Source organism: Mirounga leonina, unplaced genomic scaffold, assembly GCF_011800145.1.
Source record: "Mirounga leonina isolate KUSES-001 unplaced genomic scaffold, KU_Mleo_1.0 Mir_125, whole genome shotgun sequence".
Taxonomy (NCBI): Eukaryota; Metazoa; Chordata; class Mammalia; order Carnivora; family Phocidae; genus Mirounga; species Mirounga leonina.
This window is the reverse complement of record NW_023270305.1, coordinates 17261194-17279940: the sequence shown is the minus strand read 5'-3', so window position 1 is coordinate 17279940 and position 18747 is coordinate 17261194. Positions and strand designations below refer to the sequence as shown.

At 37.7% G+C, this 18747-nt stretch overlaps 2 protein-coding genes across 5 annotated transcripts in view; one reads left to right on the top strand and one right to left on the bottom strand.

Annotated features, from left to right (window-relative positions):
- The window catches only part of LCLAT1 (lysocardiolipin acyltransferase 1), a 190670-nt gene that overhangs the window by 139262 nt on the left and 32661 nt on the right, over positions 1 to 18747 (bottom strand). The window lies entirely within an intron of this gene.
- On the top strand, positions 14172 to 14657 carry LOC118007737 (transcription factor BTF3-like). The gene has a single exon (XM_035000847.1). The coding sequence runs from the start codon at positions 14172 to 14174 to the stop codon at positions 14655 to 14657; it is 486 nt and encodes a 161-aa protein (XP_034856738.1).

Here is an 18747-nt window from a genome sequence, read left to right as displayed (position 1 = left end):
GTCAAGTGCTTAGACAAGTGGCTGGTATATTTAAATGCTCAATGAATATGCTACTGTATTATACATGGTACAAACATATCTGTTCTTTCCATTCATTTACTTTACCAAATATGATAAAGTTTAACTTATTATAACAAATATATATATTCATCATCCATAGCTAAGTGGGAGACAATATACTTACCAATGCACTTCGGTTTACCAGATATGCACTACCACTCCTGTCTACTTCACTAGTCAGTCTCCTACCCATAGTAACCACACCTTCTTTCTCTCATTTAGGACTCTCTACAATAGTACTGCCTGATAGAAAAATAATGTGAGCCATGTATGTAATTTGAAATCTTCTAGTAGCCACACTTAAAATGTAAAGAAAAACAGACAAAATTAATCTTAAAAAGATTTAACCCAATATATACATAAATTATCATTTCAATGTGATCAATCTTAAAATAAATGATTAAGAGGGGTGCCTGGGTGGCTCAGTCGCTAAGCGTCTGCCTTCGGCTCAGGTCATAGTCCCGGGGTCCTGGGATGGAACCCCGCATCGGGCTCCCTGCTCAGCGGGAAGCCTGCTCTCCCTCTCCCAGTCCCCCTGCTTGTGTTCCTGCTCTCGCTGTCTCTCTGTCAAATAAATAAATAAAATCTTTAAAAAAATAAAATAAAATAAAATAAATGATTAAGATACTCTGCATTCATTTTTTCATTCATTTTTGAGTCCTAGGCCTCCTACAATAAAACTTACTCCTCTTCTGCATCAGGCTTGCCCCTAAATTAACCGAAGCCTGTGGTCAGACAGGCTGTGGGTTTGAATCCCAGCTTTGCCACTTAATAATTGTGAAACTTCCAACCTGTTACTTCCGCAATTGTAAAAATAGGGGTAACAGCAATACCCACAGGTCAAAGGGATGTTGTTTAAAATCAGGTGAGTTACCACATGTAAAGTGCTTGCGGCAGCAACTGGTGCATAGCATATTCTTAGTAAAATACTGGTTGTTACTGTTGTTATTAAAAGCTGAGTGACGGTAGCCAGATTAAGATGCATCTGTATGAATTTAGATACAAATGCTTCATCGGAAAGATAAGTGTATGACCACCTTTTTGCAATGTTTTAAGAGCAACAGTGGGTTTCCCTGTACATAAGCAGCCAGAGCCTTGAATGGCTCTCTTCAGACCAGGCTGACTTTACAGAGCACTCCCCACCCGCGACTTACAAAGACCTGCGGGGCAGAACTGCCCTTTCTACCTAGAGCCATTTGACACAGAGCTGGTTCTTTCCCCACTGCACCGGGCTGTGCGGTAAGAAGCTGTGAAGGGCACTCCTTCTTGCAATGGGGATTCCTCCCCTTCCTCCCTTCCTCCACACAGGGTCCTGGAAGGAAAACACGTAACATTTCATTTGTTTTCTGTCATTTTACTCACACCTTGTGAGTTGTATTCTCTGCATAAAATCCCTTCATGGGGGGCGGGGGGAGTCCTGCTTATCAAATCTACCATTTACCAAATCTACCTCTAAAATACAAGTTTTGTCTTTGGTCAGATTAAGCTACTTGCCAAGGTCACGGAGTGAGTTAGTAGGACAGCCAGGCCTAGAACTACACGGGAGGTCAACTGTTCTCAACTCGACAACAGAGTGATTTGATAATTTAATCAGCACAAAGGAAAACTGGTCCTCTGGCAAAGAGTAATTACACACTGAGAAAAATGATTTGATGATTTTTTTAATAAGATACAAATTTTAAGTCTATAATTTTATTTTTTTTTTAAGATTTTTTTTTTTTTTGAGACAGAGAGAACGAGAGAGAGAGAGAGAGAGCACATGAGAGGGGGGAGGGTCAGAGGGAGAAGCAGGTTCCTTGCTGAGCAGTGAGCCCAATGCGGGACTCGATCCAGGGACTCCAGGATCATGACCTGAGCCGAAGGCAGTCGCTCAACCAACTGAGCCACCCAGGCGCCCAAGTCTGTAATTTTAAACATTGTAACAGAATCTAAAGAATCTCCTTAGGGTCAACAGAAGCTGCTTTATGAGCATTATTTGTTAATACCTCATGGAAATACACTCATGGTATTGGAAAGACCTCAAGGACAGAATTAAGGACTGGTAAGAATCTAATACAATCTTTGCACTGACTATAGATCTATTAACTCTGAACTTTCTATCTCTAAGATTCTAAGTATCTAAGAGGAAAGATCTAAATCCATGCTGCCTAGGTGGGTGGGATCTAAGTGAACTTGTGATACAAAGGAAACAATATGTTAAAGATTATTTCCAGAGGAAAAAAAATGAAAGATAGTATCTAAGAGCCAGGATCTGAAAAAGCAAGATCCAGGGAGACAGCCTACTACAATCAGGCTGTTCTGAATATAAACCATCAAAAGCAAACAGAAAGCAAGCATGATTCTAAAAGCAGAACTCTCAGGTAACTGCCCTGCAAAGTCAGCACGGTCTCCATCCCCAAATCGGTCATTACTGAGCACAAAGCCGACATTACCTTTTCCCCCCAAGTTATTATTAAAGGGACAATAATCAACTATTACTTTAGCAGCAAACCATAAAAGTGCACATACATGACCAGATTTTAGTGTTGGGATTTTTAAAAACTTACGGCCAAAGTATTCTGATACAAATTTACTAATATTCATAATGATTATTGTGCTTCACACAGTATCTGGATCTGACTGGAATGTAGTTCGTGTGATTTACGGTAGTAACTACTACTCTACAGCCGAACATTTCTAAAGACAGCAGTAAGGAGAAGGGTTTCCCCCTGGGTTGATGTTGAAGACCTCTAAAGCTCTGATGTTTTCTTTTTAACCACTTTACTGAGATATAATTCACATATACAACATTCACGCACAGAGTGATGCAACATCATACAATTTTAGAACAGTTTCATCACTCTTACCCCAGGCTGAAGAGCACTTGTGGTCTATTCACTCACTCTTTTTCCAGTTGGCCACATCATTTCTATTCACCTGGTGAATAGACCTTAAGTGACTTAAGACCTTAAGGGTTAAGTGACCTTAACCCAAAGGTCACTTTCCCAGAAAAGTCTTCCCTGACACCCAACTGAACACTATAACACCACGCCCACGCCAACACACACTTCGAGCATCATCTCACCTGCTGCCCACACCCTCAGCCCCTACCCCCCACTTTGTTTTTCTCTAGATACTGATCACATTTAGCATTCCAAACGTTTGCTGTTTATTGTCTGTAAATTCCAAAGGGGGTAATGATTGTTGTCTTACTGGGCCTAGAACATGACCCTGCTGTAAAAGTTTAACGATTATATAGGGAAAAGGGGAGGGAGAGGAGAGCAACGGAAGTAGCTTCACTACTACAAATTTCACTAGCTTGTAAGACCTTTGTTCTAATTTATTAAATTATGGGTTCTCTGTAATATTTTTCTCCTTTATTTATTTTTTTTAAAGATTTTTATTTATTTATTTGACAGAGAAAGAGCACAAGCAGGCAGAGCAACAGGCAGAGGCAGAGGGAGAAGCAGACTCCCTGCTGAGCAGGAAGCCCAATGAGGGCTCGATCCCAGGACCCTGGGATCATGACCCGAGCCGAAGGCAGACGCTTAACCGACTGAGTCACCCAGGCACCCCAACATTTTTTTCCTTTAAAATAAAAGTCTAACTAGAGAAAACCAAAATAAATGAAGTTAACTAATTTAACACCATTGCAGATGCCAATATCTATGCCACATTTAAAGATATGTTCGGAAGTTTTCATTCCTTGAGGCCTTTACTGAACGCCTAACCTGTGTACCATGGAGAATATCAAAGAAATATAAGACAGTCATTTTCTTCCAAAAGCCTACAGTATGTGTGAGCCAGTCGTGCACAAATTAAATAAATGCTACCTTTATTTTTCTGCTTTTGTTTCTCATTTTTTAAAAAAATATGTGAATAGCAAACACCTTCTAAACACCATAGAATGTGGGGAGAAAAAACAATGATCTATGTGAACTGGAATAGTCAGAAACTGGCTCCTAGAGGAAGTAGGGTTATCAGAGTCCGTGAAACCAAGGTAACAACAGAATCAATGTGCAATGGCTTCCCACACTAGTTTATTTCTTCCATATACAGTAATAAGGAGGTAGGGAGGAAGGTTCAGGCTGGCAGACAACTCTCTTCCACACAGTCATTCAGGGATCCAGGTTGCTTCCACTGTGGCTCCACATCCCCCTGGTTCCACATTATGGTACACATCCAGCCAGCAGAAGAGGAAAAGCACCAAGAACAGCAACACATCATTTCTACTCACATTCTAGTGGGGGAAATTCAGTCACATGGGAACCAAGAGCTACCTCCGGGCTCAGGAAGAGGGGAAGAACAAGAGTCTCTGCCACAAGGAGGATTTGAAATGAACCATGAAGGATAAGTGGCATGAAACCGGAAACGAAGGAACCACATGAACAAAAACAAGCAAGTCAAAACTAAGCAACAGTCAGGCCAGAAGAGCGAGAGGACAAGGCTGGCTATTTCTGAAGAGTGGTGAGAGAAGACGAGGTTGGTTAGATCAATGGCTCCCAAATGTAAACTGAAGACAAATCCCAATAGATGTCAAAGTTTCTACCAGTCTACAGCGAAGTGGAAATAACAAGTACAAGTAGATAACCCGTTAATAATGCTAAATTAATTACAGCATGTTTCTAATACAATTTTCTATGACTTGTAAAATGTGATATCAAAATTTCATGGTTTAATTTTTATATTAAAAAATGCTTTTAGGGCGCCTGGGTGGCTCAGTTGGTTAAGCGACTGCCTTCGGCTCAGGTCATGATCCTGGAGTCCCGGGATCGAGTCCCGCATCAGGCTCCCTGCTCGGCAGGGAGCCTGCTTCTGCCTCTGACCCTCCCCCCTCTCATGTGCTCTCTCTCTCATTCTCTCTGTCTCAAATAAATAAAAAAAAAAAAAAAAAAAAAAATGCTTTTAAACATGACAGTTAAGGCTATCAACAGTTCTAAGATAATGCCCTTTCCTGACTATAACAAATTCACTCTCTGCCTTGTAAGCAATGGGGATTTTACTTGCACTTTCCAGTTCATTATATAATTTTAATGCTTAATATTTTCTAACAAATTAGAAAAGACTTAGTACTCCTAAATAGCCATAAGAGTTTAAATATAAAAAACAAGAGTTACCTGAGAGTAGGGAGAAAGTCTTACATTTATAAAATGTACTCAAAACACGTGCCCCAAAGATTGGGGGGGAAAAAAACAGTTGACTCTTCTGGACCCAACTTCAAACTAATATATAAATATATAACATATATGACAAATATTAAACTCAAAAATGGGGGCTTAAGAAAGCAATAAATTGGCAAACTAAAAAACAATCTACTACAGAATTAACTCAAAATTTCCTTTTCTAAAATAACTACTTTTAATCTAAAAATGATATAATACACTATTCTAATTATTTAACATAGACTGGGGGGAATGTTAGATACCATTAAAAATAGCAATAAAGAAAGTAAAATTCTCTTTTTGCTAGAGAAATTCAAATGTCATCATTCAACTAGGAGATAAAAATAAGAATTTTATTTAGAATAAAAGAGTGTTCAACACTAAAGAAAGCAAACCCTTAGAACTACTTATGACCAATGGAAATATGTGCTTAGTAAAGACAGAAAGCTAATTTTTATTAGCCTCTAATAAAACCAAACTTCTATAAAGAATCACTTTTTCTACCTTATCCCCTATATACCACAAATGGCAAGGTTTGAAAAAAGATGACACTGCACAGCATACCTCCTTAAAAATAAAGAGGAAAAAAAAAACCTGTTAGAGAAATATAAAAGGTGCAAATTCCATTTATTGGAAACCTGCTATATGCCTCAGTAAGTTCCAAACATTTGTGCAAATGTTAGCCATGCATCTTTCCAGTTAGTTTAGAATTATTAAGCTAAGGAGTGACCAAACTAAATGAAATCAACCATGCAAGGAAAACATCTGCTGATAATTTCTAAAGTTAATGGTTTCCAATAGTCATATATATCTCTTACCACAATGCTTTCCATGGAAAATATTCAAGTATTTATTGGAGAAAGATCAGCCTAAGTCGAATTATTATCAAAAAATACTTCTACCACATAGCAGTCTGTTAGTTTGGATAATTTGTCAGAGTCTAAAGAACTTTCTGCTTAACTGAGAGTTACTGCTCTTTAAAAGTTTAACACACACGTACCATTACTGTGGCAAAATTATTGCTACAAATAGAATTTCAGCTTGCTAAAATTGAACTTACCACACATTTGAAAAAATGAAATCGTATTTGATAAATACTTCAGTTTAATTATTTAAAAGTGAAATCACTTTTTAAAAACTATCTGGCAAATATGTTACTCATATGTACTTAGACATACACATACTTAAACATGCTGATCATACCAGTTTTAGTCATATTAAAATTTGATGGCTGAGATTTATTAAATGTATGGGTAAGCTTTAGCTTTCCCTTAAGCTCATGGACAAAGAAACAGAAACTAGATGTACACTAGGGATTTTATTCTGCACAAACACAGCTCTTGCCTATCATACTCTTCTAATGCTACTATCTTAAAATGACAATAAAAAATATTGGTTATTAGAAAATCTAACAGTTATATGACATTGAGTAAACACTGAAAATTTAAAATAGTCTCAAATCTAGGGTCACAGAGTACAATGGAAGTCCCACAAAGTAAATCAACTTAAAAGGAAATATGAGAAGTCATTATTTCCAAATGAGGCCTGTATGCTTCAAAAAGACGGACTTGGGAGGCTCTAATACTTATTCCAACAATGCTATACTTAAAATATTTTTCCAACTCCTTTTCAAGAAATCCCTACAGAACCTTTAGCGCATTCTAGTGATCATCCTCAACGAATAGCAACAAATCTTCAAACTTGGAAAGCAGGTTTGAGGTTTTAAAGCAATTAAGGAGTCACGTGGGGCCCGCTATAGAGAATATAATGAATCATCAAGCAGAGTAATATACAGTTGATTGAAAATGAGATGTAAACACAAGGCAAGGACAATTTTCTTGTGAGGCAACCCTGGAAGAGTAAAGCCTCCCAAAGAGCTCTGAGTGCACTTCTCAACTGGATGTCAATGTAAGTCAACTTCACAACTACAAATCATTTAGTCCAATCTCCTATTTTACCAATTAGAAAACTAAGTTTCTAAAGGTGAAAGAAACTGCCCCAAACCTATATTTAAAGCCAGACTTGGGGCTAAAAGTGAGGTCTCCTAATTCCTTGTTCAATATTCTTTCCCATGTCTATCGTCTTCCAGGCTTGAGAAAAGGAAAGCAGAATTGCCTTTAAAATCCATTAAGGGTTTCAGTTTTAAATTCAAATTAAAGCAACCGGGAATCTCCAAAATTCTGTAAGAATATGCAATTACATTTTAAAACACATGCACATTTAGTGTTGCCAATTCCAACTACTACATGGAGGAGGCAGGGACAAACTGCAGAAAAAATTAAGGATGGATGATATAGTAGTTCAGGTTCAAAGTGGTTAGGCCTTAAATTAATTCTAATTTGGCAAAGCCAAACTTCTTCCAACTCCATCAAATATGAATATGCTTTTTTCTTATGCAGACATTTAAAAAAATTTTAAATGAGTTGTCATCATTCATTACTGTTTAATAGCATTTGTTGAGCATTTACCATGCCAGACAGTATGCCAGGCACTTGCATTACCTCATTTAATCCACACAACAACCCTATGGAGGGAAGTACTATCATAACCCATTTTAAAGATAAGGAAACTGAGATCCTCCAGAGTCCTAAAAGTGTGATGGGCTGTATTTTCCAACAATGTCTATAAAAATATTTCCTACCCCACATTTTTTTAATAAACTTTTTGCTTTAGAAGTTTTAAATTTACACAATTATATTGATAGTATAGAACTCCCATATACCCCATAGCTATTTTCCCCCATTATTAATATCTTATGTTAGTATGGTACATTTACCACAATTAATGAACCAATAGGTACATTTTTATCAACTAAAATCTATGCTTTATTTAAATTTCCTTAGTATTTATCTAATGTCTTTCTTCTGTTTCAGGATCCCATCAGGATACCATATTATATTTAGTCATCATGTCTCCCTAGGCTCCTTTTGGCTGTGACAGTTTTTTCAGACTTGCCTTATTTTTGATAACACAGAGATTAAAAAACTGAGACCCCAGATGTATCTTACTCCAGAGAAGATGCTTCTTAACAAGTCTCCTGAACAATTTCCTATTATCCAAACTACCCTGTTCTTAGAATTTAAGCAAGTCTATGTGTTGGTCAGTGCAGTGGGCCTGAATTGGCAGGACAATCACATTTGGAAAGTAGATCCTACAACAATACTTTTCGTCTGGGTAACTGCATTAATGCATTCAAGAGAATTTATGAATGAGCTGTCGTGGTATATAAGATCATGTGTCTGCAAAACATAAGTTATATCATTCCCAGTGACAGGACCAAGCAGGCAACATATTAACTTCTTTTTAAGTAGCCATACTAGCTTTTCCACACTGTTATGAAAAAACAGGATTTTTTAAATATTCAAATAATTTCTACTTGTTTTCATTTAATGGAAGGAGTGCTTATAAGATATTATTAAATATCGGGGCACCTGGGTGGCTCAGTCGATAAGCGTCTGCCTTAGGCTCAGGTCATGATCCCGGGGTCCTGGGATCGAGTGCCGCATCGGCCTCCCTGCTCGGTGGGGATCCTGCTTCTCCCTCTCCCTCTGCTGTTCCCCCTGCTTGTGTTCCCTCTCTGTCTCTCTCTGTCAAATAAATAAATAAAATCTTAAAAAAAAAAGATATTATTAAATTTCTCCTACACATTTTAGGATTAAGTTGTAGCCAGTACTAATTATAACATGCCTGGAAAAAATTTAACCTACATGGATTAAAATTCTATTTATAAAAGAAAAGTCTAAACTGCAGAAACAGTGCTTAGTTTAGAACAAGAACATGTACATAACTGCCAAATGCAATCCCTGTTTAGATGTCTCTCTTACCGAAACACTGTAATTACAAAAAACCAAAATGAATTTCTAAGTGTTTCAAGATGAAATAGTCCTTGCATAATTTCCAAGGCTTATAATTACTTTCCTGAAAAGGTAAATACTCCAAGTTTTAATTTAATACAATACTAACTCTACAAGTTAACACAGATTGAACATTTGATTTTACTCTAAAATGGAAGCCACCTATGAAATTCAGAAGCTTTTAAAAATGAATAATCAAATGTTAACCAAAGGAAAATTACTGGGAGGCTAAAGGCCAATGCTAACTTACTACAGCCATTTATGGGGAAAGAAGGCAAACCCCCAAGTTTACTGACTGGCTTTTTAAGATTCCTCATATACGTTTCGTGACTACCCAACAGAGAAATGCACCACAACACACACAGTCTCTCACTTCCCATTCCCTCTTCAGTCCAGCTTTTGGCCTCTACCATTCCACTGAAACCACTTCAGGAGAAAAGTCCACTTTCACGCTGCCAAATCCAATGGCCACTTCACTGTCCTCATTTCACTCTACCTCTTGGCAGCATTCCATATGAACGGCCATTTCTTCCTTGAAACGCTAGGCTCTCCTGGCTTTTGTGAACATCGTCCTCCTGGTTAGCCTCTGACCCCACTGACCTGGCCCTCCTGGTCTCCTCAGTTGGCTCCTGCCCCTCTCCTGGACCTCAAAATGCTGGGGCTGCCTAGCGCTCGGACACTGGTTGTCTTCTCTACATCCTTTTCCTCTTTCTTCCTTCCTCCCCATCATCCTCCTGCTGACCTTTCCAAAAGATATCTCCAACACAACTGTCTCCCCTGAGCTCCGGACTCTCAGTCTGAGCTGATGACCTGACACTTGGGTGTTTCAAAGTCCTATCAAACTGAACACATGCAGAATAAATGTCATCATTTCCCGGGCCTTCCTCCACATCCACTCCGCCCTCAGTTCTCTCCAGCTCCATAAACAACATCAGCATCCACCCCAATTCTCTATGAGAAATCCAGGAGTCATCTTTCATTCTTTCCTTTCCCTCACACTCCCCAAATCCAATAAAATCAGCAAGAGATCTGTCAACTCCATCTCCAACACCCATCCTAAATCCAACATGCTGCATCGACGGCTATTGCCACCACCTTAATCCACGCCATCATCATCTTGTGCTTGAACTGTTGTGACTGACTTCCTCTCCTTCACCCTTGGCCAAACCATACCCCCACCCACGGCCAGTCCTTTCCCCATATTGTAGCAAAAAAAAAAAGCAAAATGTCAACCCGATTATCATTTCCCTGTTTTAAGACTCTTTAATGGCTTTCCACTGGGCCTACAGTAAAAATCAAATTCCCACCCAAAATCTACAAGTCTTTTATGAGTTGGCACCCACCTCTCATCTTTCCAAGTATATCACCTCCCACTCCCCTTCACCCACATTCCAACCACTCTCTTCTGTCAGGTTCTCCTACAGGCTATTTCCTGCCTCCGGGCTTTATGCAAATTGTCCATGATGCCTAAAATGGTCCTCTCAGACTTGCTGCTTAACTATCTTCCTTTCTTCCTTTTAAGTGTCAGCTTAGTGTTGTCCCCTTAGAGAAGCGTTCACTAAGGCTGACCACTACTTTCCCTTGGTAGAGCAAGTTCCCATTGGTAGTTACTCTTCCACCTCAATCCTGATTGCTTCCTTTATGGCTCTCATTACAACCTGCAGTTATTTTGTTCCTTTATCTATTTTCCTGTTTTCGGCCCATCACTCCTGCCAGAATTTTAGGTTTACAGTTCTATGGTTGTGAGAACTATGTTGATACTGTTCACTATTATAGACTCAGCATAAAACCCAGCACACTTGGAAAGAGCTCAAATACTACTTGCTGAATGGCTTGGTATAAAAAATGAGGAAAGTCAGATGAATTGCTACTACTATTTTATGTTTTTTTCAGGAATTCAAAAGCAGGCAGAAACAAATGTGGTTCAGTTGATCACAGTGTCTTTCAATTCTTGGTCCTTTTACCACTTCTGAATTTATATGGGGTCCTTTCTATTTAAGAAAGTAACAATACAACACAAAAGTATAACAGAAAAATAATGTCACCTTACATTCAGAGAGCATTTTCTAGTCTCCAATGTGTTGTCAAATGTTTACTACCTCAACTGAAATTCAAAAAGCAGGTATTACTTCCATCTTATAGAATCATTAAGATTCAGGGAGGTCAATGAATTGCCTAAAATAATTTTTTAGTGGCATAGCTGAGATTTTGAACCTTGTTTAAACCTTGCTTCTTTTTTTTTTTTAACTTTTCTTTTTTTTAAGATTTTATTTATTTATTTGACAGAGAGAGAGAGATAGTGAGAGCAGGAACACAAGCAGAGGGAACAGGAGAGGGATAAGCAGGCTTCCCACCGAGCAGGGAGCCCGATGCAGGGCTCGATCCCAGGACCCTGGGACCATGACCTGAGCTGAAGGCAGATGCTTAACCAACTGAGCCACCCAGGCACCCCTCAAACCTTGTTTCTTTTACTTTTTTCTTTTTTGTGTTTTGTTTTAGTGCACAGTTTCAACCTTATTTTAACTGAAGCATAAAGCACACAGTGAAGTGTACAAATCCTAAGTATATAGCTTGATGAATTTTTACAAAGTGAATATACCCAGATCAAGATAGAACATCACCTGCAACCCAAAAGCCTCCTTCATAAATGCTCCGTCCCAATCACTAACTACTCCTAATCAGACTGTAACCACTATTTGACTCCTAGCACTATAGTTAGTGTTATCTGTTTTTTAACTTTACTAAAATGGAATCAACAAGTATATACTCTTCTGTATCTGGTTTTTTTAACTCAAAACTATGTTTGCAAGATTCATCCATATTAATAACTGTGGGAATGGTCCGTTCTTTTCTGTTACTGTATAGTATTTAACTGTAAAAATATACCAAAATTTATCTATTCTGTTAGACATTAGAGTATTTTCCAGGTTTTAGCTATTATGAATAATGCTGTTAATGAACATTCTTATTTTGTAGATCAAGAAGCTAAGGCCCAGAAAGGGAAAATGACTTAGTCAAAGAAACAAAGCAATGGGGCAACCCAACTAGACCCCAGAAGGCTTGATTTCCCTTGCCTATGTGAAACAGTCAGCACTCAGAAGCCATCTGAATCTTCAGAGATTTTTTTTAATGCTTGCATAATATAAAACCAAATCTTAAGTTACAAATACTATGCCAAATATTATTGTAGTTTCTGGTTACCAAAGTTACGTCAGTAAAAATTTTTTAAACAAATGTAATCTTCTCTAATTTGTGGCATTCAACAAGATTATGATGTTTGGGGGCAGAAGTCATTTATTTTTATACATATCATTATTCCACAGGGGTTTATCTAATTTACAGTCAAATAAAATTTTGGTTCCCAGATTAGAAATGCCTCAAGTTGGGAATTCTATCAAAATATGGACAAATACAACAGTCTCAAATTATGAACAGGTAGCATTCCAAAACTTTGCATTTAAGTCAGAGGTTTAGAATTCAGAATGCACTTTCTCATAGAAATTGTATAATACATAGTGATCAAGTTTTCAGATCAGTATGCAAAAGCCAACTTGACTTAAACATACCTAAAAATAGCACTAGTAGCAACAGTCTTTAACTACTATGAACACACACCTAACTTGGAATAATAATCTATAAAACTCTATCTTAATACCACCAATCTCTTATGTTAACTCTCATAAACCATGAGAGACCCATTCCTATCTCCCTGTCTTTTCTTCCAAATGCCTCTATGACCAGTTTATGCCTATTTTTTTAATCCCTCACCAATACTCTTCACTTTATGTTCCCAGATCCTGAGCCACAGAATTCAAACCACAACTTATCCCATAATTTCTATCCCTTAAATAACCCCTTGAGATTTTCAATGCTATAAAAACCCTTGGGAGGAGAAAGACAAAGAGAAATAGAGGGGGAAAAGAGGAAAATCATAAAATCTCAAGAAACTCCAAAAACTAGGGGCGCCTGGGTGGTTCAACTGGTTAAGTGTCTGCCTTCAGTTCAGGTCATGATCCCAGGGTCCTGGGTTTGAGCCCTACCATCTGGCTCCCTGCTCACCAGGGAGTTGGCTTCTCCCTCTGCCCCTCCACCCTGCTCATGTTTGCGCTCTCGAGCATGCTCTCTCTTTCAAATAAACAAAATCTTAAAAAAAAAAAAAAAAAGAAAGAAAAAAGAAATCCTATAAAGTAGTTCTTCTATCTTCACCAAAAGGCACATGGAGTCACATGGAATTTTTCTAAGTTCCTACATTCACTGAAATATTCTTTACTAGAGCCCTATTCAATCCTCTGGCCTTCTTAAAATCCTAGACTGGGTACTTCTGAGCATCTCCCCTTGCATTAGGAAAGCTTCCTGTTTCATTCCTTCTCACATTCTCTCTCATTTCTCACTTAGATTCTAAATGGAAAGATAATGCTGCATGTTGATAACATCAAGTCTTTAGGTCACATAAAACTAAAATAAAGGAGAGATGGTGCTTCAGGAGTAGTCAGGTCATTAAGTTCACTATTAATCTATAACATGGTATATACAAGTTAGGAACTACATACGAAAGCTTTGGAGCAAAGAAATAGTTTCATGAATGGACAACAAAGTTTCCAGAAACGAGAAAAATTTATCTCATACATTACAATATAACATTCCTTTGTTCTTGTGGCTCACCTTATCTTTCTAATAATTACAGTGAAGATGTATGCTATATTGTCTCGGTACAACGAACACTGACCCCAGTATACCACAAATAGGTAGAATCCAGGGTAATAAAAAGTCAGTTCCCAACCTGATGAAATTATTTACCAACAAATGCAGAAATCAATTTCTGCTTAGTCTAGGTGATGAAAACCAAAGGACAAGAGCTATATTAGCATTAAAATCCAATGAAGAAGATGGTAAATGACTCTGAAGGCCAAAAGAAACCTTAAAAGTCAAAAATGTCCTCAAAGAATTCTTAAGCACAAGAATGAGTAGTAGAGTCTCTAAACTTTGAAGAATGGATATTTTATAGAGCTGCCATCTTGCGTGCCCGCATGTGTGCACCTAATCTCAGCTCGTCCGCTCAAGATCCCCTGAGCGCCTACCCTATTCCCCCACGCGGTCCCATTTCCACTCCAACAAGATGAAAGAAACTATCATGAACCAGGAGAAACTCGCCAAACTGCATGCACAAGTGCGCATTGGTGGGAAAGGAACTGCCTGCCGAAAGAAGGTGGTTCATAGAACGGCTACAGCAGATGATAAAAAACTTCAGTTCTCCTTAAAGAAGTTCGGGGTAAACAATATCTCTGGTATTGAAGAAGTGAATATGTTCACAAACCAAGGACCAGTGCTCCACTTTAACAACCCCAAAGTTCAGGCATCGCTGGCTGTGAACGCTTTCACCATTCCAGGCTATGCTGAGACAAAGCAGCTGACAGAAATGCTACCCAGGATCTTAAATCAACTTGCTGCAGACAGTCTGACTAGTTTAAGAAGACTGGCTGAAGCTCTGCCCAAACAGTCTGTGGATGGAAAAGCACCACTTGCTACCGGAGAGGATGATGATGATGAAGTTCCAGATCTTGTGGAGAATTTTGATGAAGCCTCCAAGAATGAAGCAAACTGAATTGAGTCAACTTCTGAAGAAGATAAAACTTGAAGAAGTTACTGGGAGCTGCTATCTTATATTATGACTGCTTTTTAAAATTTTGTTCATGGATCTGATAAAATCTAGATCTCTAATATTTTTAAGCCCAAGCCCCTTGGACACTGCAGCTCTTTTCAGTTTTTGCTTATACACAATTCATTCTTTGCCCCTAATCAAGCTGAAGAAGCCTGGGAACAATGTTTGAAACAAGGTTAATAAAGTTCTTCACCTAGGATACGATTTTTTTATTTCATTGACACTGATTTGTACACAGAAAGCAAAGTTGTTTATAGAAAGGTATTCATGGCATGTAATATGGCTGGTAATTTATGAAATTTGATTAAAGATTTTAAATGGCTGTATAACATAAAAAAAAAAAGAATGGATATTTTATGGGTGGATATTGGACAAAACAAATATTCCACAGAGGTTAACTACTATTGTTTTCTCCAAACTGATGTGTTCAAAAGTTACCTGAAGTCACATCCATGACTTAACACTACCTTTAAAAACTTCACAACCTTCAGAACAGTGCTAAACACTATGTGGATGTTCAATATTTATTGACTGGAGACTAACAACACACATGGAATCTAGAACCTTGAAGCTGAAGTAGATTTTAGAAGTCATCTGGAACAATTTCACTTAATTCAACAATAAGAGTCTTGAGAAATTATCAAATCTTTGCTGAAACATTTCCAGGAACAGAAACCTGCCATATCAACAAGGCATACAGGAACAATTCTAATTACCAGAATATAAGATTTCGTTGTAATGATTACTCTCATAAGCTTCTTATCTGAAAGGCTAAATTCACTAGAGGGCATCACAATATTAGGAGAAATCATCTATCATAAAAAATCATTCAACATTTATTCTAAGAAACACTGCACCCAGTTATATAATACATGTATGTTAATTTTTAAATTATTTGTTTAAATACACATTAATATACATGTACAGGAAGTATTTTTTAAAAAGGTTATGAAATCATTTCTTACATGTCCCTGTCAATAAGGTAAGTAATTCAGATTATCATAAAACCTGGGTTCTTTCCGATCCCATAATAAGGCCTCCTAACAATTTTAAGCAATTTTAATAATTATATGTTTATAAAGAAAAGCATACAAAACCAAATTACATTTATTATTGCTCCTTGCAGCCATATTCCAAGTAACCACCAGCTTTCCATAAAAGGACCCAGTGCCAAAGAAAAAATTATCAACTTCTGTAAGAAATCCAAACCTGGACCCATGTATAACCAATTATTTAAATAATCTAAAACCAAATTATTTTTAAATGTTCACATTCATTACCAAAGTAATGGTACAACTCTAAAAGTTCATCAGGCTCCAGGATGGTCCAAGAGAACTATCTTCAAATATCCTCTAACTCCCACTCGTAATTCACAGCACCTACTCACTGTAATAGGTAGAAAGAAAAAACAAGGAAAACAAGGAATTGTCTATAGCACACCCTTCCACCTTATCATATTCCAATTGTATGTGACATTTTACAGCTCACATGCAGATTCTATCCTATCAGGTAGAGTGTTCAACTGACTTCCCTCACCCACAGACCACTAATGTCTCCACTTGCAATCCATTTCAACATTCCTTTACTTGGTATACATTTGTGGGGGTTTTTTTTTAATTTTTTTCCTTTGAATCAGTTATACCATTTGCCTGATTCTCTCATTTATTATGAATTAAAATCTTTAGCGTAGGTTTATTTTTCTATCTGGGTAAGTCATTGTATTACCATTTAACACACTAGTCAACTTTTTTACTATTGGTAAGACACTGTTCAATACTTAGATGCTGTTTGGTACTTAGATTATCAACACAAAAAGATACTCTAAACAGTGAGTATAATCAGAGTGGAAAGGTCCATCTGCCCATGTAAATTAATAAACAGGTTGTTGGCTTTTGAAAAATCAATCCCTTATGAAATTCACTGGCAGGAACGAAGTCATAAACCCTGGATGAAACAAGGAAATTGGGTTTCAGAACCTACAAAGCCCATCTTCAGCATGTGGAAAATGGTCAAGCCAAGTCAGTGAACCACCACCACAGCAAGCTGCTGTCCACTCACCTCCACTATCCATTTAATGATTCCCTTTAAAAAGTTAAAACAACCAAGAATTCATGTCAGAAGACAAATAAGTTTGACAGTCTGTGCTCTATAAAGGATTCTCAAAATCTGCCATCCCTTTGATGGTATCCACATTCATCTACCATCCATAAACATAGGTAAATGTTTATATCACTTTAGCAAAAAAAAAAAAAAAAAATCAACACAGAAGTCTTTGGTTTTGTAAATTACCGAGAATTATGATATGAGAATGATAAAGGGAAGTAAAGGAATGAGAAGCATACAGGTAACAGAGTCAAAGCAGATATTCCAGATGTAAGTGACCCAAATCAGGACAATTGGTGGTTTCTAAAGCCACCAGATTCTTCTCCATCTACCTGCTCCCTTTATATCCCAAAGATACTAACTAAAACAAAAAGGACCATAACAGATATCAATCCCTTCTACTGATAAGAAAAACAATGTGATGGCTAATTTTATATGTCAATTTGACTGGCCAGGGAGTACATTATTTCTGGATGTGTCTATGAAGGTGTTTCTAGATGAGATTAGGATTGATTGGTGGACCTCAGTAATAACAGATCGCCCCCTCCAATGTGGGTAGGCAACATCTAATCTGTTGAGGGCCTGAATAAAACAAAATGCAGAGGAAGAAGAATTCACCCCTTTTTTCCTACCTCACTGAGCTAGATGAGACATCTCATCTTCTCTGGCTCTAGGACTGGAATTTACACCATCAGTTCCCCTGGTTCTCAGGCCTTCAGACTCAGACTGAATTAGGCCACTGGCTTTCCTGAGTCTCAATCTTGCAGACAGCAGATCATGGGATTTCTCAAACTCCATAATCAGGAAAGCCAATTTCTCATAAATTTTCTCCCTCCCTCTTTCCTCTCTCTCTCTCCACACACACATATATGTATATACATATGTAATAATAAATAACGTAACATTGTTAAATTATATATGTAATGTGTAATAATATAAATAATAAATATATATAAATACATTTTTTACACAGAGATATATACACATATCAATCTCCTACTGGTTCTGTTTCTCTGGAGAAGCCTAACACACACACATACAACTGATAAAAAAAGAGACACAGATCAGTGGAACAGAACAGAGAACCCAGAAATTGACCCTCAACTCTAGGTCAACTAATCTTCAATAAAGCAGGAAAGAATATCCAATGGAAAAAAGATGGTCTCTTCAACAAGTGGTGTTGGGGAAATTGGACAGCCACATGCAGAAGAATGAAACTGGACCACTTTCTTACACCATACACAAAAATAAACTCAAAATGGATGAAAGACCTAAATGTGAGACAGGAATCCATCAAAACCCTAGAGGAGAACACAGGCAGCAACCTCTTCAACCTCGGCCTCAGCAACTTCTTGCTAGATATGTCTCCAAAGGCAAGGGAAACAAAAGCAAAAATGAACTATTGGGACTTCATCAAGATAAAAAGCTTTTGCACAGCAAAGAAAACGATCAACAAAACTAAAAGGCAACCTATGGAATTTGTAAATGACATATCACATAAAGGGCTAGTATCCAAAATTTATAAAAAAACTTATCAAACTCAATACCCAAAAAACAGAAAACCCAGTCACGAAATGGGCAGAAAACATGAACAGACATTTCTCCAAAGAAGACATACAGATAGCTAACAGACACATGAAAAAATGCTCAACATCACTCAGCATCAGGGAAATACACATCAAAATCACAATGAGATACCACCTCACACTGGTCAGAACAGCTAAAATGAACAACTCAGGAAACAACAGGTATTGGCGAGGATGCAGAGAAAGGGGAATCCTCTTACAGTGTTGGTGGGAATGCAAACTGGTATAGCCACACTGGAAAACAGTATGGAGGTTCCTCAAAAAGTTGAAAATAGGACTATCCACAACCCAGTAGTTGCACTAGTAGGTATTTATCCAAAGGATACAAACATAGTGATTCGAAG